A 21,684-nucleotide genomic window follows, 5' to 3' on the forward strand; every position below is an offset into this window, starting at 1 on the left:
AAACTCCCAGGCAAGGGATTCGGGCCCACCCGCAGAAGTCAGAAACTCCTCTGCCGCTCCGGCAACCCAGTAGCCGCCAAGGCCCCTCCCCATGCACCACCCAGCAGAGTTAAAACGGCAACGGGGGGGGGGGGGAGAGAGGGGTCCAGGGGCCAACGCAAAGAAAGCGGAGGAGAGTTCGGGACGGGGGAATCGGGGACGGAGTACGGGAACCCGGGGCGTGGGTGGGAACATAATTAAAGGACTGGAGGTGCTGAAACCGGGGCCGGGGCTGACCGAGGGCGCCCTCCGTGCTCCAGCTTACCTCCGGAGAGTGGGCTGCCGCGGATGTCGGCACGCCGGCCGCTTACCATTATCCTGAAAACCGTGACTCCTGTGCATCAGCTGACTGGCGTGTCAGCTGATCCCCTACAGCGTGACGTCCAACGTGCACCTGAACGTGCTGGTATTTATACCACCCAGGCCCCTCCCATAAACCCAGGTTGTCATTCAACCTTTAACATATTAGATATATATCAATGCACCGTATCTTGTTTTTTTTTTTTTTTATAGCTATTACAAATTATTAAATATAGAGTATAATTTATTTTGTAAAAACTATATTTTAATTATTTAATAAGAATATATTTTCTCAATGTTACTGGAATAGAATCCAGTACACTTTTTAGTTAAAACCTATACTGCCAGTTCAGGATCAAAGTACAATCTAGCCTGGACTTATAAATAACGTACAGTTTTATACAGAATCTATAGAGCTATTGAAAAAGGTCAGTCATCTAGCAATTCAATTGACTAACTTATTTAATTCACCACTGTAGAAGCTTGAGACCTGTTCAGACTTTACTTATGTAGCTGGACAGACATAAATGTGAAAACGCGGACACAAGATGGCAGGATGAAAGGCAGGCAGGGGGAGAGATTGACACCGGGGCAACGCAGACGCCTGTTTGCACTTTCTCTTATTTGAGAAAGCACAAACAGGCACCAAACAGGGTTGTCTAGGTGTCCGTCTCTCCCCCTGCCTTTCTTTCATCCTGCAGTCTTGTGACCTCGTTTTCACATTTATTTCTGTCCATGTATGAATGTGAGCGATATTTCTAAGGAACGAGTAAGTTTGCCAATGGTTGGGGTTTTCCTTTAATATTTGTGCTGAGTCGTTTTCGCTTTACCTTATTTGATAGCCTATTCAAGTAACCACACCATTTGCCCCCAAGGCAGTCACTACCTTCATCATTTATACCTTTACCCTGTGAGCACATGTTCCAAAACCATCACCACCATGAGGATGCCGCAATACTACCTGCACAGATCTCAACATAGAGATCAGCATGGGATGCCACAAACTGCTTCTATTGGATTTCTGCTTTCTTTAGCTCACTCTTGCAGTTGGATGACGAGCTGGCAAGGGCCACACGCTATCACTTGAGCAGAGTGGCCAAGACCACATAATAACACCTTGGAGCTCAGCATGTGTGGCAATTTGGTGAGTGGTGCATTGTACCAACCTCTTTTGACAGGAGCGATAACCTTCTCCACAAGAGCAATTACTGTTCATTTCTCTAAAATAAACTATTTATTTAAACAAAAACTGCATGTGAACTGTACATTATAGGTATCTACACAGTATGACTGTTTGAAAAGAAACAATACAGAGATGTTACCTTTCAACAATGGCAGTACAACATTTATTCTCTCCACAGGAAACATCAAGTAATATCAGAGCATCAAATGATGTGCACAGAATCATATTTATTTTTCCTCCCTGCGAGGAGGTGACAAAACAATTAATTTTGCATACCAACTTTGAATGTCCACTATATACCAATCAGCATTGACTATATATTAGGAATACAATCTGTGTATTTATTCAATACTTTGACACCTAGCTTCTCTAAATTACATTGATTTCAACTATATATCACCCATAAAAAAATATTTTACATTTGTTAATTAACCAAAACTAGGGTACATTGTTCTTTTTCTGTTCAGAAAAAGACTGAGCTGGAGTACCAAGCACAGCCAGCTGTATGGATGAGCTGCTTTGTTTGTGTAAACAATTAAAGGGAAACTGTCAGCTAGAAAAACGATATAACTGCACAGTTATGTAGCAGCAGTAACAATGAGGTACCTGTTATAAGTTTGTCTGTGGTCCCAATACTGGATAAAAAGGAGATTTTTTTTTTTAATACTTACCGTAAAATCTCTTTCTCTAAGGATCCATTGGGGGACACAGACCGTGGGTGTATGCTGCTGTCTCTAAGGAGGTGTGACACTATGGCAATAAAAAAAGTCAGCTCCTCCCAGCAGGATATACCCGCCTTCAGGCTCTGAGCTAGTAAGTTTAAGTTCCAGAGCAATAGGAGGAGACCAATAGGTCAAAGAAAAACCTAAAACTGTCCGAGGACCAGAAGAAAAAACATAACTGAACACACCCTCGGACAGAGAACCAAAGGAAAAAAACCAAAAAGGGCAGGAGCTGTGTCCCCCAATGGAACCTTCGAGAAAGAGATTTTACGGTAAGTATTAAAAAAAAATCTCCTTTTCTCTATCGGCTCCATTGGGGGACACAGACCGTGGGACGTACCAAGGCCGTCCCTTGGGTGGGCAGATAAGTATTCAGGCAGACGGCCGATCCACTGCCGCCTGCAGCACTTTACGACCCAGACTAGCATCAGCCGATGCGAAAGTATGAACTCGGTAAAACCTCAAGAAAGTGTGCAAAGACGACCAGGTAGCCGCCTTGCAAATATGCGAGGCTGAGTCTCTATTCTGGAGAGCCCAGGATGCCCCAACGGAACGAGTGGAATGAGCCACAACCCTGAAAGGAGGAATCTTCCCCTTACAGCGATAGGCTTCCGAAATGGTGGACCGAATCAACCGAGAAATGGTGGCCTCGGAAGCAGGTTGTCCCTTGCGACGACCTTCCAAAAGGACGAAAAAGGAATCACACTGACGAAACGAAGAAGTGATGGAGAGATAAGACCGAACAGCCCGAATTACATCCAGCTTGTGTAGTAAGCGCTCCTTAGGATGAGAAGGAGCCGGACAAAAAGACAGGAGGACAATGTCCTCATTGAGATGAAAAGCCGAGACCACCTTCGGTAAAAAGGAAGGATCTGGCCGGAAGAAGACCTTGTCCTGGTGGATCACCAGAAATGGAGAACGGCAGGAAAGAGCTGCCAGTTCAGATACCCTCCGGATGGAGGTGATAGCCACAAGAAACGCCACTTTCCAAGAAAGGAGGCGGAGAGACACCTCTCTAAGGGGCTCAAAGGGTGCCCCCTGGAGGGCACTCAGAACCATATTCAAGTCCCAAGGGGGAGAAGGTGACCGATAAGGAGGAACAGGGTGCACCACTCCTTGCAGGAAGGTCCGGACATGAGAATTAGAAGCCAGGGGTCGCTGGAAAAGAACAGTAAGGGTCAAAACCTGACCTTTAATGGAACTGAGAGACAACCCCAGTTCCAGCCCCGACTGCAAAAAAGATAGAAGATTGGGAACCGAGAAGGTCACCGGGGAGAAGTCCTTAGCTTCACACCAACGAAAATAAGACCGCCAAGTACGGTGGTAAATTCTTGCGGAGGAGGGCTTACGAGCCTTGAGCATGGTGTGAATGACTTGGGAAGAGAACCCGCGGGCCCTCAAAACCGCAGTCTCAACCGCCACGCCGTCAAATGCAGCGACTGTAAATTGGGGTGACAAAGAGGACCCTGAGAGAGTAGGTCCGGGCGGAGCGGAAGGTGCAGAGGAGCGTCGTCCAGGAGCCTGACTACGTCGGCGTACCACGACCTTCGGGGCCAATCTGGAGCTACCAGAATGGCGGAGACGCCCTCTGCCTTGAGCTTCCTCAGCACCCTGGGAAGGAGCGGAAGAGGAGGGAACAGATAAGGTAGGGCGAACCCCGCCCAAGGAATCACTAGGGCGTCCACGGCCAGAGCCTGAGGGTCCCGGGACTTGGACACAAACGGAAGAATCTTCCGATTGTGCCGGGACGCGAAGAGGTCCACGTCCGGAATGCCCCAGAGGTCGCAGAGCTGCGCGAAGACCTCCGGATGAAGAGACCACTCGCCGGGGTCGGGAAAGGACCGACTGAGGAAGTCCGCTTCCCAGTTGAGCACTCCCGGAATGTGAATCGCCGAAATGGCCGGAACTTTGTTCTCCGCCCAGGTGGGAATCTTGGTCACCTCGGCCATGGCTGCAGAGCTGTGAGTGCCGCCCTGACGATTTATGTACGCCATGGCCGTGGCGTTGTCAGACTGTATGCTGACGGGACTGAAGACGGGACTCCCAATAAGACAAAGAAGAATCGCATGTAATTCCAATATGTTTATCGGGAGAAGAGTCTCCGGGGGAGACCAGAGTCCCTGAACCGTCCAATCCCTGAACACACCGCCCCAGCCCGACAGGCTGGCATCCATTGTAACAACCTGCCAGTGAAGGGGAAGAAAAGGACCCTTGGAGAAGAAGGGGGGGAGCGGAGCCACCAGAGCAGAGACTGACTGACCCTGCGAGGGAGAACAATCTGACGATCGAGGGACAGGGGAGACCTGTTCCATCGAGAGAGAATAGCCAGTTGAAGGGGGCGGTAATGAAACTGGGCAAAGGGTACGGTCTCCATAGTTGCCCCCATCCGACCCAGGACCTCCATACAAGTGCAGATGGAGATTGATACCTGGGTCCGGAGGGAGCGGACCCCCGACCGGAGCGCCAGACGTTTGTCCGGCGGAAGACAAATTCGGGCAGAGGCAGTGTCGAATCGAAATCCCAGGAAGGTTAGAGACTGGGTAGGACAGAGGACTGACTTGTCCCGGTTGACCATCCACCCGAAGCGAGTCAGAGTGTGGAGAGGGACGTCCAGATTCTCCGAAGTCTGGGCTCTGGTTGGACCTTGATGAGAAGGTCGTCCAGATAGGGTATCACCGAGATCCCCCTCGACCATAACAGGCCCATCACTGGCACAAGGATCTTTGTAAAGACCCGATAAGCCGTGGCTAGACCAAAGGGGAGGGCCAAGAATTGAAAGTGCCCATCTGGAACCGCAAAGCGGAGGTACCGATGATGGCCCGGAAATATTGGCACATGGAGGTAGGCATCCTTGATGTTTACCGATGAAAGAAACTCCCCTTGTTCCAGGGACACCACCACCGAACGGAGGGATTCCATTCTGAAGTGGCGGATGAGAAGGTGACGGTTGAGGCGCTTGAGGTCTAGGATTGGTCGCACAGAACCGTCCTTTTTGGGGACCACAAAAAAATTTGAATAGAAACCCTGAAAACGTTCCCCTGGAGGAACGGGGACGATAACCCCCTGGAGAAGCAGAGACTGGAGAGCCGCTCGAAATTGCTTCGCCAGAGGAGGAGACCGGAGGGCCCGGGATCGAAAAAAGCGATCCCTCCGGTAACCGTTGGACACCACATCCCTGACCAAAGAGTCCTGAATGTGCGAAGTCCAGATGTCTCGGAAAAACAAGAGACGACCTCCCACCCGAAAAGAAACCGCGAGTGGGGGCCTCACTTCATGCAGAAGTGGGTTTGCCGTTGCCCGATTTGGGCGCAAAATGGCCGGACCGGTTGGAGTCTGACTTCCAAGACGGGCGTGCGCGGAACAAGGGAACCTTCTTGTCCCGCAAGGTTCGCCTGCCCGGACCCTTTACTGGTGCCAGAGGTCCGAAAGGACTGAAAGGAAAAGGACTTCCTCTGGGAAGTAGGGCGAGCCTTATTTTGCGGTAACAAGGAACTCTTACCTCCCGTTGCATCAGAAATAATCTCATCAAGGCGTTTGCCAAAAAGACGGCCACCCGTAAAGGGAAGTTCAGTGAGAGACCTTTTGGAAGCGGAATCCGCATTCCAAGCTTTAAGCCACATAGAGCGGCGGAGAGCCGCTAGGTGACCCACAGCAAAGGCAGAACAATGGGCTGACTGCATGGAAGCTGTGCACAGAAAGTCCCCAGCTTTAGCGCATTGGAGAGCCAGAGCAGATAGATCCTCTGGGGGGGATCCCGCTGAGATATCCTGATGGAGCTTTTGGCACCACTCCGACAGGGCCTTGGACACCCATGTCGAGGCGAAGATGGGGAAGAAGAGAAGAGCCAGCTGCTTCAGAAGCGAACTTCGCTAAAGATTCTACCTTCTTGTCCGCAGAATCCTTAAAGGCAGCGGCATCTGCCAGAGGCAGTGTAGTCGCCTTAGAGATCCGGGAGATTGGTGGATCCACTGAGGGAGGGGAAACCACCTTAGCGACAAAGTCCTTGTCAGATGGATAACGTTCTTGAATTGACTTGATTCCCGGGAACCTCTTGTCTGGATGTTTCCATGCGGATTCCAGAATGTTGTCAAAGTCAGCGTGAGAGCTGAACCTTTGAGGTGCTGGCTTAGCACGATGAAAGGATACTCCTGGATTGACATCCGAAGATCCTGGGTCCTCCAAGTGAAAGGTGTCTCTTATGGCTGTCACCAATGAGTTCACCGTTGCAATTGAGTCTGAGCGGTCCTCTGAGTCAGATGCCAGCTAGGAAGCCTCGACCACTAGTTCACCAGGGGAATGTGAATGAGTAGAGGCAGTCCTGGAGGGGGGTGACCCAGACCGGGTACGCCGCTCTGGCGTAGCAGAGAAGCGACTCCGAGAACGTCCTCTGGAGGAGCGACGTTTGTGCCCAGAAGATAGGGGGGGGGGGGGGGGGGGCGGGACACATGAGGGGAACGCTAACGTCTATCAGAAGACTCAATGGAAGTCAGACGAGGCACCCCTAGCACGTTTATGAGAGCGTAAAGTACGGGGATACGAAGAGCTAGTCCTCTCAGAGGTCCTACGCAGGGAAGACCCCTTCAAGGGACCAGTTTTGAAGTGGATTTGAAGGGCCTTTATATTAGAAATACCCCATAAATTACCCCATTACAAAAACTGCACCCCTCAAAGTATTCAAAATGATATTCAGTAAGTGTGTTTCGCAGGAATAGCAACAAAGTGAAGGAGAAAATTCAAAATCTTCATTTTTTACACTGGCATGTTCTTGTAGACTCAGTTTTTGAATTTTTTACAAGGGGTAAAAGGAGAGAAATCTTCCTAAAATTTGTAACCCAATTTTCTCTCGAGTAAGGAAATTCCTCATATGTGTATGTCAAGTTCTCTGTGGGTGCACTAGATGGCTCGGAAAAAAAGGAGCGACATTGGGATTTTGGAGAGTGAGTTTTTCAGAAATGGTTTTTGGGGGGCATGTCGCATTTAGGAAGCCCCTATGGTGCCAGAACAGCAAAAAAAAAAAAAAAACACATGGCATACTATTTTGGAAACTACACCCCTCTAGGAACGCAACAAGGGGTACAGTGAGCCTTAACACCTCACAGGTGTTTGACGACTTTTTGTTAAAGTCGGATGTGTAAATGAACAAAAAAAATAAATAAGTTTCCACTAAAATGCTAGTTTTTCCCCAAAATTTTACGTTTACAAGGGGTAATAGGAGAAAATGCCCTCCAAAATTTGTAACCCCATCTCTTCCGAGTATGGAAATACCCCATGTGTGGACATCAAGTGCACGGCGGGTGCACTACAATGCTCAGAAGAGAAGGAGTCACATTTGGATTTTTGGAAAGCAAATTTTGCTTAAATGGGGGGCAGGTCACATTTAGGAAGCCCCTTTAGTGACAGAACAGCAAAAAAAAAACACACATGGCATACTATTTTGGAAACTACACCCCTCAAGGAACGTAACAAGGGGTCCAGTGAGCCTTAAAACCCCACAGGTGTTTGACAACTTTTGATTAAATTCTGATGTGTAAATGAAAAAAAAAATGTTTTTCCACTAAAATGCTGGTTTTTCCCCAAATTTTACAAGGGGTAATAGGGGAAAATGCCCCCCAAAATTTGTAACCCCACTTTTTCTGAGTGTGGAAATGTGTGGACGTCAAGCGCTCTGCTGTTCACTACAATACTAAGAAGAGAAGGAGCGCCATTGAGCTTTTGGAGAGAGAATTTGGTTGGAAAAGAAGTCAGGGGCCTTGTGCATTCACAATGCCCACAGTGGTGACAGAACAGTGGACCCCATTTTGGAAACTACACCCCTCAAAGAATTTAATAAGGGGTGCAGTGAGCATTTACACCCCACTGGCGTTTGACAGATCTTTGGAACAGTGGGCTGTGCAAATTAAAAATTAAATTTTTCATTTTCACAGACCACTGTTCCAAAAATCTGTCAGATACCTGTGGGGCGTAATTGCTCACTGTACCCCTTATTACATTACATGAGGGGTGTAGTTTCCAAAATGGGGTCACATGTTGGGGGGTCCATTGTTCTGGCACTATGGGGGCTTTGTAAACACACGTGGCCTTCAATTCCGGACAAATTTTCTCTTCAAAAGCCCAATGACTCTCCTTCTCTTCCGAGCATTGTAGTTCGCCTGCAGAGCACTTTACATCCACATATTGGGTATGTTCTTACTCAGAAGAAATGGGGTTACAAGTTTTTTTTTTTGGGGGGGGGGGGGTCTTTTTTCCTATTTTCCATTGTAAAAATGAAAAATTTAGGGTAACACCAGCATTTTAGTAAAAAAAATAAAAAAAAATTCCCATCCAACTTTAACAAAAATTTGTCAAAAACTTGTTGTTAAGGCTCCCTATACCCCTTGTTACATTCCGTGAGGGGTGTAGTTTCCAAAATGGGGTCACATGTGGGTATTTTTTTGCATTTATGTCAGAACCGCTGTAAAATGAGCCACCTCTGTGCAAATCACAAATTTAGACCTCAAATGTACATAGTGCGCTCTCACTCCTGAGCCTTGTTGTGCGTCCGCAGAGCACTTTACGTCCACATATGGGGTATTTCCGTACTCAGGAGAAATTGTGTTAAAAATGTTGGGGGTCTTTTTTTCCTTTTACCTCATGTGAAAATAAAAAGTATGGGGCAACACCAGCATGTTAGTGTAAAATGTTTTATTTTTTTACACTAACAGGCTGGTGTGGACCCCAACTTTTCCTTTTAATAAGGGGTAAAAGGAGAAAAAGACCCCCAAAATTTGTAACTTAATTGCTCCCGAGTACGGAAATACCCCATTTGTGGCCCTAGTTTATTTCCTTGAAATGAGACAGGGTTCCGAACTGAGAGAGCGCCATGCGTATTTGAGGACTAAATTAGGGATTGCATAGGGGTGGACCTAGGGGTATTCTACGCCAGAGATTTCCAAACAGGTTCCCTTCAGCTGTTGCTAAACTCCCAGCATGCCTGGACAGTCAGTAACTGTCCAGAAAGGCAGGGAGTTGCTGTTTTGCAACAGCTGGAGGCTCCGTTTTGGAAACATTGCCTTACTATATGTTTTTTATTTTTATTGAGGGGGACAGTAAGGGGGTGTATATGTAGTGTTTTACCCTTTATTATGTGTTCATGTAGTGTAGTGTTTTTGGGGTACATTCACACAAGCGCATGATTACGGTGAGTTTCCCGCTACGAGTTTGCGCTGCGGGGGAAAATTTGCCGCAGCTCAAACTTGAAGCAGGAAACCCACTGTAAACCCGCCCATGTAAATGTACCCTGTAGAACTACAACTAAAACTGTTGCAGAACTACAACTCCCAGCATGGACCCCCCTGGGCATATGCACGGGATGCCTGCTGATAGATATCAACAGTCATCCCGGTCCTGTCCCCGACCGGCTAGCGGTGGGGACTGGAATTCCCACGGGTGTACCCATACGCCCTACGTCCTTAAGGACTCAGGATGCAGGGCATATGCATATGCCCTGCGTCCTGAAGAGGTTAAAATATGCTATTTTAAAAGCATTTTTCACTGCAATGCCATCAGGCTAAATCAGTAGCTGGAAGGTCTGTCTGACGCTTTGTAGGACATTTATTTGTCCTTTTCAGATGGGAAAACCCCTTTCGAACACAAGCAGACTTGGAAAACTAATAATAAATCACACCTTTTCTTCAGATTTTGCTAGATTGATTCGAGCTGCAGTCTCTTGATGTTTCATGTTGTCTTTTGGTAAACAAATTTGATTTTCTGCAAACCTTATAGACTTAGTTGCAGACAATACATCTAGCAGGAGAGAGAGAGAGAGAGAGAGAGAGGGAGGAAAAAAAAAAACTTTAGCTCACACATTAATAAAAGTAGATCATACCTTTTTGACAAACCATTCAAAAAATTTGAACAATATTGACTGATCCAGAAAATACTTTTGTGTAGCCCATGTTCCCTGTTGCTACATGATTTTCTAACCTCACATTTTATTTTGACAGAATATATGCTGGCATAGGAAAACTTCAGCTGGCAGAGCTTGGCCAAGACCAAAACCTAATTGATCTGCCATCATTTTTTATTTTTTTAGTCTGGCAAAATAACTTCTGTTTTCAAAATGCTCCAGTTGCCCTGAAAAGTTGGATACAATCTTAGAAGACCTCAGACTGTCATGCTGTTTTTTTCCAGGCAACCGGAGCACTTTAAGGGTAGGGTTACACATTGCGTATAAACATGCTGCATAGTCTCCTATTAGTAGGCACATTGTGCTTTTTCACCGCAGCCCTGTGTGGGCAGTGAGGTTTGGAGGTGGATCTCATGTGGTGAGGAGTTTGTATGGAGCAAGTGTGTGTATAGTCACTATGCCAAACACTATAGGATTTATGAAGACAAAAGTAAATAGCTAACAAATGTTAATGACAATACCTTTTTGTTTACGATCAGTAGGTGACTTCCACTTTATTTCTGTATGTAATTCCTTGGACGTCAAACTGTCATCATTAGAAGTCTGTTTTATTTGTATGCTCTTCTTTCCATAGCCAGAGCTCTTCACGTACGAATAGTGTGCGTTTTGACCTTTCCTTAAAAAGGATGTTGGACTCTTGACAACTTTGTTTGGATGGTTCTTATGGATCAGGCCAGGCGGGGCTGTACTTACAGCAGGATAATTTACATGATTGTCAGCCTGGGTGAAAAACATTTTACAAGCAACTTAAGAAGAAATGAGCATAATCATAATTATCTTAAATGGGAGGGAAAAAAAGAACAAAATGTATTCAAATGGCACAAAAGAGTAAATCCTCTCAAGAATCATAAATGATGCAAACTATCAAATTTGCAGAAGTATTTTCATCATTTCTATTATAATGCTGTGTATTCAAGAAATCATCACAATAGCACTCAATTATTAAGCAGGTTGCATCATAGAAATTCATAGAAGGATTTGCTGACAATAATTCAAAACTTAAACCCCAATAAAGTATTTGTAATGTGTGAAAAAAGGCCAATATCATGCACGATTCCTTTTAGGGTGAATTCACATCACGATTTTGCTATACTGTTCCTGTATACGGTTTTGTATAGTAAAACTGTTTACAACCGTAAAGAAAACCATATGTATAGACATCCCATGCAATAAAGAATGAAACAAGAATCATTCGGTTGTGTAAGTTTTTGCCCGTGTACGGTTTTGTGAGTTTTTTACCGCACACAAAACCAGTCTACTACGGTTTTGTGTCCTGTTTAAAAACCATATACGAACCATATAAATAGGTTTTATTTTTTAAATGAAAAATAAAACCAATGAAAGTCAATGAAAAACTGATGGGTCTATGGTGGTATACGGTTTTTGGGATATGTTTTTTTACTTGCACACAGCAAACCACACATACTTTTCTTGGAATTTCAATAAAACAACCTGAACTTTATTGCAAGAAACTGTTCATCAAGTACATTTTTTATCCAAAAACTGATGCAACCAGACATCTAAATTCAAAACGTACATGGTTTAAAACTGTATGCAGTTTAAATTTATAGCACGTTTGCATACAGTTTTGTCAGTTTTTAAGGCATACATTATGGGGGAAAAAAAAATAAAACTGATTAAAAACAACATGGCAAAATAGTGATGTGAATGTAACCTCATAAAGATGTACACCATTTTTAAAATTAAAGCTTTGACAAGAGGTATAATTTGTCCTTTAGGGGTATGTTTACATGTGTGCCTTTTGCTGCAGATTTTCTGCAGCAGATTTTATTACTACTATTAGAAAGTCTGCAGAAAAAAAAGAAAGTGTGAATGTACCCCAAAACAGACAACTCATTACAAACTATCTGCCACAAAGATTAGCTGTCAACAGTCAACAGCTGATTTTGCTGGGGAACCCGAGATTAGACAGGCATTTTTCGTAGAGCCCCTAAAGGGCAACTATAGTATTACAAGGCAGCTTTTCAGACAAATGGCGGTTAATGTGCTACAAGGACTGTTCAAATCGTACTGGCACATAGAGTGGTGTCCCGAGCAGGGGGCCCTTCTCTATGAAGTCTATATGACTTAACAGGGCATAAAGACATGTTTTAAATGTAAAGTTATAATGCAGATATAACCATTAGTTAAGCTCCATTCACTGTATCATTGTGTGAACACTTGGCATGAATGCTGGAAAAATTTTCTACCTCAAACATTTACAATTGCATGCAATAAAGCATGTCTGCCACTAATTCTACATTTTCTTTTTTAGTATGCCATTTTATTATACTTCACTTTGTGATACAGGTACAAACAAAAAACAGCAATGCATACCAACTAGCAATATGCCAAAAAGTCACTCTTTTGGCACATCCAGTCTAAAAAAAAAAGTCTATGAATGGTTCTGACATAAAAGCTAGATATAGTATAAACAGATCTTACTGATCATGTGACCAACTGTGCTATCAAAGTGTCCACTCTCTACAGTATATTGTACTTTCCTAAATATCTCCCTAGCTTTCTTAATGTTGACAATTATCAAGGTACATACATTATTACATGGTACTTCAATAGGGTCTCAAGCAATCACTAAAACAGATGGGACGCCTGAACTATGCTACTGGTCTCACCATTAATTTCACAAAAGAGAAAGTGTCTGAGCTTTGGGTCCAATTTGCAGGAGTTCCTACATGTTCCAGCAGCTACATCCCCCTGCTTTAGGCTAAGTTTCCACCAGAAAAAATGCCAGAAAAACTGCCCCGCATTTTTAACTTTGTGTGTACAGTACAAAAAAAAAAAAAAAAATGCAGTAGGGATAGAAAAAATTGTAGGGATCACATTTTTTTTAATACATTTTATGTGAGCGGGCAGAGACATAAAAATGTAGCCGGCAATATTAATAATCGATAAATGGATAAAGTGTGTAATTGTAAAAATATTTTATTTTTTTTAAATTCATTTTGTGAAACCTTTTATTAATCATGTATTTTAATAATTTGTTTTATAAAGCGTGTGTGCTTTTTACAACTTTGAAACTTTATTCTGTATATTTCTAGAGATGAACGAATCGAAGCGGACGAACCCGAATTTGTTACGAATTTCATGAAAATTTCGATTTGCAACAAATGCGAATATCGTCGCAATTTTATCGCTTCATTAAACTCCATTTAGTGCGGTCCAGGCTCCAGGGCATCTAAAATGGTAGATTCACATGTCAGGACATGGGGCAAGGAACGCTGGGAAGGCAAGGCGAGAAGGCGGGCGGGCGTGATGACCCAGAATCACATGCAGGATGCAGCCTATCAGCAGCCAGTCACCCCTGTGATGTCACAGCCCTATATATTCGGCAGCCATTTTGCGGCCAGTAACTTCATTACACTGCAGAGAGACAGGACGGACACCGCTGTGTGTGTGTTACACAGAAAAGCTTTTTGCAGCAGCATTTCCCCTCTTAGTCACCTCAGTTTTCTGTTGGACACAGAGCACAGCGTTTTTACACAGAAAAAAATTCTTACTGCAGCAATTAACCCCTTAGTCACTGTGAACAGCATTATTGTATTACACAGAGAGGGGCAGAGAGCTGTGTGTTACTTCAGCTGCAGAAACGTTTTCAAAGGAGGGAAAACTAATTTTTTTGGGCAAATCTGTGTCTTTGTTCCACAACAACTGGTCTGCTTGTTATACTAGTCTGTAGACGGTATAATCCACACCCAGCAGCCCATTCATAGCCCAGTGTTTTTGCAATTTTGGGTTTAGTACACAGTGACTGTGTGCTGCAGCACTGTTGTGTACTGCTGGTGTTGGTGTGTTTTTTTTTTTTTTTTTTTAGCCTACTGTAGCGCATTTTTCTGCCCCCATAAGTGCATACCACATACCTACATCTAAGTGGTGTACTATTTTGTACCTAATAATCTGTCAAGGGCCTACATACTGTGAAAGGACAGCCAAAAGTAATCACCGGCTGGTGTTTTACTCAGATAATTTTTGAAGCGTACAGTAGTGCATTTTTCTGCCCTAATAAGTGCATACAACATACCTACATCTAAGTAGTGTACTATTTTTTTACCTGGTAAACTCTCAAGGGTCTAGATACTGTGAAAGGGCAGGGAAAAGTAATCACCGGCTGGTGTTTTACAAAAATAAAAAATTTTAAGCGGACTGTAGCGCATTTTTCAAAAGTTCGCTCATCTCTATTTCTGACCTTATTTAGGTACTACTACTACTACTACTCCCAGCATTGAACAGACTGTTCCATGCTGGGAGTTGTAGTACCTGCACTAAGGATAGATAGCCTCTGGTGTCAACTCCTGACACCGGTTGCGATCCTCCTTTATATTGCCGAGATGCGGAGCGGCTCTCTGCTGCGCTCCGCATCTCAGCTATGAACTCCGGCCGGCCAGTGATGTAAATAAAATTTCACATTTGCCGCTCAGAGCAGTGATTGGCCAGATGGTGCCAGCCAATCACCACTCTGAGTGGCATATATGAATTAGTGATGTGAATTTCTATTTACATCACTGGCCAGCCCGGAGTTCATAGCTGAGATGTGGAGCACTGCAGAGAGCCACTCCACATCTCAGCAATATAAAGGACGATCGTAACGGGTGTCAGGAGTGACACCCAGGACGATCTGTCCCTTAATGCAGGTACTTCTGCTCCCAACATGGAGCACATGCTGCTTCATGCTGGGAGCTGTAGTACCTGCATTAATAGACAGATCAGGAGTGACACCCGCTGCGATCATCCTGTATAATCTATAGAAGCCGTCGCACTTCTCTGCACCCCTGCCCGGCACTGTACTGTAATGTGAATTTCTCTTCACATCACAGATTCATATATGCAGCTGAGAGCTGTGATTGGCCGCATAGTGCGGGCCAATCACAACTCTCAGTGGCATACATGAATCTGTGATGGGAAGAGAACTTCACATCACAGAGGAGTACAGTGTCTGGCCCGCCCACTTCTCCAGATTATAATAGACGATCGCAACGGATGTCAGGAGTGACACTCGAAGCGATCTGCCTATTAGTCCAGGTATTACACAGTCTGTTCCATGCTGGAAGTAGTAGTACCTAAATCAAGTTGGAAATATACAGAATAAACTTTGTAAAAAGCAAACACTTCATAAAACACATAATTAAAAAAAATTAATAAAAAGTTTCACAAAATGAATAAAAAAAATAAATAAATTATATATATATATATATATATATATATATATATTTTTTTTTTTTTTACAATGACAACAATGACATGGCCCCTTTATCCATGTTTAATATTGCAGGCTACATTTTTATGTCCCTGCCTGCTCACATAAATTGGTCCCTGATTAAAAATTTATAAAAATGTTGTTCTCAAATATATCAATTTCGTTCCATACAATTTTTTCCATCCCTACTGTATTTTATTTTTAATAGTAACCTACGAAATGTAATAAAAAAAGCAAATTCCATCTTTGTTTAGATTTTTTTACTTCCATAGATTTCTACGTGAGAAAATAAAAACGGCAAAGTCTCAATATGCTGAGATTATGAAAAACTGCCAGGAAACTGGAGCAGGAAAATGCCATATGGCGTGAAAAAACGCCAAAAGGATGAAAAAAAAAACCGCTAAACTGAAAAATGCCAAGTGGATATGGCAGTTTGCAGCTTTGTATTGACATGTAGCTAACATCTGCCCGCTGTGTTTTTTCACTGAAAAAAACACAGTGCTGCAGATTTGGAGTTTTCTTGGGGTTTTTTCAGAAAGTGTAAACTTAGCCTTAGTCTGGCATATCTCTATACCGTAATAGGACTCACAATAGAAAAATATACACAGCATTTAAAGTGCTTAGCATCATTCTTACATGATCACTTCTTTCTCCAGAGTACAGGGCAAACATTTCTGAATGGCTTGGCTTTTTGAAAGCTGTAGGCTGCTCTTCATTCTGATTTACCATATTTGTCTTGCTTTTGTAATGAATATCAAGTTCATGTGCAGGGAAATCATTACTTGTTCTTGTATTGTATTGGGAAACTTCTTCTAATGTCTTCTTTAGATCTTCTTCTTTTGGTTTATGCAGAACATATGGAAGCACCCCCTTGTTCGTGTCTATGTTTAAGCTAAGGAACATATTAAGAGGATTTATCAAACAATCAGCTGTGGGAGAAACTAGCAAAAACTATTTTAACAATTCATTTTGCCTTACCTTGAAGTGGTATAACCTTCTTCTTCTCTTATACGAAGCATTAATTCATCTACTGTAGATATGTCTGTGGTGCAACAGGATCAGATTCAAATTACTTTATTTTTACAATTAAGATGATTCTCAGTGCAGTAGGTGGTGCCGGAGATAGGACCGTGCAGATCTGCACCGTCACTTTGGAACGGCAATAAAGTCAATAATTCTGCCTAAACAATGAACAGATTAATTCTATCAGGTGGAAATTCTGCAGCGGAAATTCAGCACTGACAGTGGATTCTGCCCAGAATTTCCAAGCAAACTGAACCTTGCTTTTTTTTTTCATCCACTCCTTTATGCAGTTGAAGGTGTGGGATCAATAACACTATATTTTAACAGTTTGCATAATTACACATGCAGCAATATCAAGAAATAATTGTTAAGAAAAGTGTGTGATTTTAATTTGTATATGTGGGGGAATTATTTATATTTTTAATCATTTTATTTTTTTTACTTTAGTCTACCTAGGGGACTTTTATAATCATTTGTTCAGTTGCTTATGCAGATTAATGCAATGCATATGCAATGATCAATTAGATTGGTGCTCTACTGTATAAGTAAATTTGTCACAGTTGCCAGGGAGGCTTAGTGAAGGCCTTGGACTGCCATGACAACATTGATGCAGAGATTGCTATTGATCCTGGCATCTAAACAATTAGATGATTAGCATCGGAGTGATAGCTGTGTATCATGTGCCAGGAAGAGGTTAATCTGAGTAAATGTGATAGATAGATACAAAAGTCGAAAGATCAGCACATCCGCCCTTGTGTTTAAAGTAGTAAGGTGCACGCCATCATATGGTTCCTGGTCAGGGAATCCAACATATATCCAATGAAAAGGATAGCAGCACACAACAGAATTTTCACATGAAGTGCAGTGTTTATTCCATCCTCAGAAACCAAGTGCGACGTTTCTGCGGCCTCTCGCCGCTTTTTTCAAACATGAGTACTTAAATAGTGCCGATTACATTACAAATTCAATCAATACAGTGCATATCATAATTTTTCCTATTATACATAATGATAGTAAAGGCAAAATCATGTGACATGTGTGAGCAGCCGGCTAACAATTCGGCTCCCCGCCACTGCGGGTAACACACGTCCCTGGAGCTTTCGATTCGCAATTAGGACGCCGCAACCGTGTCGTACTATGCTTCTGATAGAACCGTGGACCCGTTCTATTGGGTTAAGGAAGAACTCCATTTTCTGAGCCCCAATGCTTGTGGGCTCAGATACTTTTATTGTTTACTATTATGAGATATGTACCACTTGTTTAGCCCCTGAGGAGGTCACATGTTACAGTGTGCCGAAACACGTAGGGCATTGTGGTTTTTCAGAACATAGAGAGCTGACTACGGGCATCTATGTACTGTTGTGTACATTATCCTAATATTGTGGGAGTCCTCTCCCCATCTGTTATATTTTAGCAGATTATATCAGGCGTTCATTTGGTTTGTGCACCTCTCAACAACAATACTGCATCACATGCATTACATTTCTTAATAACTACTATTAAAAGCTAAGTTTTATATGCACCTCCCCCCCCCCTTCTTTACTAAAGGCAAAATCACAATTATTGCAAAGTGAACAAATTAAGGTGCATATATATGAAGAGGACCATAACCATCCATGAAAAGTGCAGTGCTGATTAAAAACATTCGTTCATTAATGCTGAAATTAATACACTGGGGTGGACACTCACCAATGTACTCAACACGCACTTGTAAAACGGGAAGACCATGTTAGCGTGGGTGAAAAATCATTGCGCAGGCGCAGGGCATAAGGCCCGCATCTGCGTCAGGAGGAAGTCAGATTGTGTTAGCCAATAAGGAAAAAGCATCATAGTATCCATGGTAATGGCTATCCTGTATGAAGTGCGCATGCGCTATTGTTCTTAGCATTCAGCATTCTCCATTTGCCAACGGGCTAAAGCATATAGTCAGGGAATTCACAGGTAGTTTAACTTGTTCATTACTGCAGCGTCTCCAAAAGTCCATCACAAGTAGGTTTCCATTCAATGACTTCCATAGATGCCCAAAGGGTCACCAATAGGCCAATATCAGCATGAACGGGACAACAGATCCTGAAACAGCACCGCCATCCCGTCGACTTGTAGGATCCTGCCTGGTTGACTCCCAGTACGGGGGAGATTTCACTGACAGATTATATACCGCATCTGTGAAACCCGGCAGCCATCTTGAAGTATAAAAAATGAAAATTAACTAATAAATAAAATACCTACAACAATCCGACTTGATCCTGATTTCAATAAAAAAATTAAAAAATAAATAAAGAACTGCATGTCGTTCAGTGGTGTAGAGGTCTATATAGATGAATTGAATATCTGAGAGAACAAACAAATATAAAAATAATAAATTTTATAAAATGTATTCTAATATAAATTATTATAAACTCATTCAGTTATAAAGATGTCTCACATCATGTGGGCAAATATTTCCCACAGCATCACGAGGGAACCTCATCTCTTAAACATTCTTAATAAGATACAAGTATTTTCGGATTATCTGAGCTATTTTGCAAGAGTATTCATTGTATGTGGGTTACCATTGGTAGTCTTTCAATTTTAGTCAAGTCTCTGATCCTCACCAGATCAGTCTCATTCTGTATTTTATCTCTGTCTCTCGATCAGTCTTATTGGCTACCCACGCTGTTTAAATTGTTTAGTAATTTTGTCCAAGGCTTTATCCAATTTTACATCTGTATCAGTTATCCTTTTGGCACAAAGCATTTGACTATATGGAAGGGATTCCACCATGGCCCGCAGGTGACAACTGTCAAAACGTAAAAGAGTATTACAATCCGTAGGTTTAGTGTATAAATCAGTTGTCAACCCGTGGCCCATGATGGAAACCGACACATCCAAAAACTGGACCATACAATTTGAGAAGGTAAGCGTATATTGTATGTCTCGATCAACTGTATTCAAAAATTCATGAAATATGTGCAACTCTTCCTCACCCCCTTTCCAAATGAGGAAGAGGTCATTGATTTATCTCCACTACCCCAGAACATGTCTGAAGTGTGGATACAAAGAGGACATCCTAATCATGGTGGGCCATGAAAATATTAGCATATGTGGCCGCCACATTGCTCCCCATGGCCACACCCTTACACTGTAAGTAAAAAACATCAAACAAAGTAGTTGTTTTATCAATACTATTTGTAGGAGGGACTGTATAAATGACACTTTTTCTGGTTTACATCCATGCTTAAGCATGACCGGCTCTACTGCTTTCATGCCACGATCATGTGGTATTGAGGTGAATAATGATATAACATCGAAAGAAGCAATGAGGGCCCCCATTGGTAACTTTATAGATTTAATCTTAGCTAGAAAATCGGTGGTATCCCGACCATAAGACCTTGTATTAATTGCATAGGTTCTGAGTACCTTATTCAAAAAGATGGAAATGTTTTTGAATTCCTCCTGGAGACAATAGGTCTACGGGGGGATTAACCAGAGTTTTATGAATTTTAGGAAGTAAGGTCAAATGTTCGGGATACCACCAATTTTCTAGCCAAGATTAAATCTATACAGTTACCACCGGGGGCCCTCATTGCTTCTTTCGATGTTATATCATTATACACCTCAATACCACATGATCGTGGTATGAAAGTAGTAGAACAGGTCATGAGTAAACCAGAAAAAGGGTCATTTATACAGTCCCTCCTACAAATAGTATTGGATAAAAGTTATTTTTGTCTTACCGTAAAATCCTTTTCTCGGAGGATCCATTGAGGGACACAGACCTTGGGTATATGCTGTTGTTGCTAGGAGACTCGACACTATGGAAACCAAAAAAGTCGGCTCCTCCCAGCAGGATATACCCGCCTACAGAGCCTGAGGTAATCAGTTTAGTCACCAAGCAGTAGGAGATGACCGAGAGGTAGAGAACCAAGACCAGTCCGAGGCAACCAGAACAAAAAATAACTGAACACATCCTCGGACAGGTAACCAAACACAGGAACGGGAAAGGGCGGGAGCTGTGTCCCCCAATGGATCCTCCAAGAAAAGGATTTTACGGTAAGACAAAAGTCACTTTTTCTCTATCGGCTCCATTGGGGGACACAGACCTTGGGACGTACCAAAGCCGTCCCTTGGGTGGTAAAGGAATCAGTCAGGTGAATGGCTGGACCACCGCCCCCGGCAACGCCTTGCAGCCCAGAGTAGCATCAGCTGATGCAAAAGTATGAATCTGGTAGAACCTTGTGAAAGAGAGCAAAGACGGCCACGTGGCCGCTGTACAGAACTGCAAGGTCGAAGCCACGAAGTGAAAGGCCCAGGATGCCCCGAAAAACGGGCGGAATAAGCTAAAACCCGGAAGGGGGAAATCTTCCCCTTGCAGCGGTAAGCAGACCGGATCCACCGAAAAATGGTTGCTGTAGAAGCAGGTCGTCCTGTAAGACAACCTTCTGGAAACACAAAAAATGGAGTCACACTGCCGAAAGGAAGTGACAGAGATAAGTCCGAACAGCCCTCTCCACAACCAGTTTGTGGAGCAAACTCCCTGGGATGAGAAGGGGCCGGACAAAAGGACGGCAGGACGATATCCTCATTGAGATGAAAAAGTCGAAACCATCTCAGGTAAAAAGGACGGACCTGGACGAAAAACAACTTGCCCTGGTATACAACCAGGAAGGCAGAACGGCAGGAGAAAACTGCCAGCTCTGACACCCACCTAACAGAGGTAAGAGTAATAAGGAACGCCACCTTACAGGGAAGGAGGCGAAGAGGAATGTCCCTGAGAGGTACAAAAGGAGCGCCTTGAAGTGCACCTAAGACCAAGTGTAAGTCCCAAGGGGGAGAAGGGGACCGAGAAGGAGCTGCAGTGTGTGCCACTCCCTAAAGTAGGTCTGGACATGAGCATTGAACGCCAGAGGACTTTGAAAAGGAATGAAAAGGGCCGAACTTTGACCCTAAAGGGAGCTGAGAGCCAACCCTTGGGCCAACCCTGACTGGAAAGAGAAAAGGGGTCGGGGAAGGAAAACTACGACCAGAGAAAAAAAGGCTGAGATTCACACCAATGAAAATAAGACCGCCAGGGATGGTGGTAAATCTTCGCAGAGGAAGGCTTGCGAGCCCTCAGCATGGTGCGAACCACTTGGGAAGAGAAACCGCAGTCTCAACCTCCACGCTGTCAAAAGCCGAGACGGTAAATAGGGGTGGCACAGGGGACCTAAGATAGGAGGTCTGGACGAGAGGGAAGGCACAGCGGTAAGTCGTTAAGAGCCTGACCACGACGACGTACCAC

At 43.6% G+C, this 21,684-nt stretch overlaps 1 protein-coding gene across 10 annotated transcripts in view; it reads right to left on the bottom strand.

Annotated features, from left to right (window-relative positions):
* Window positions 1–21,684, bottom strand: part of CEP162 (centrosomal protein 162) — a 179,415-nt gene that overhangs the window by 82,798 nt on the left and 74,933 nt on the right. For all 10 annotated transcript variants that reach the window (XM_056566001.1, XM_056566006.1, XM_056566002.1 and 7 more), the window contains 4 exons: window positions 16,380–16,443; window positions 16,038–16,293; window positions 10,651–10,909; window positions 9,908–10,026 (listed from right to left, as the gene is read on the bottom strand). In XM_056566001.1, the coding sequence (XP_056421976.1) occupies window positions 9,908–10,026; window positions 10,651–10,909; window positions 16,038–16,293; window positions 16,380–16,443 (698 nt within the window). The remainder of the gene's footprint in view (window positions 1–9,907; window positions 10,027–10,650; window positions 10,910–16,037; window positions 16,294–16,379; window positions 16,444–21,684) is intronic.

The sequence above is a fragment of the Hyla sarda genome, chromosome 3, assembly GCF_029499605.1.
Source record: "Hyla sarda isolate aHylSar1 chromosome 3, aHylSar1.hap1, whole genome shotgun sequence".
In the NCBI taxonomy this organism is placed as follows: Eukaryota; Metazoa; Chordata; class Amphibia; order Anura; family Hylidae; genus Hyla; species Hyla sarda.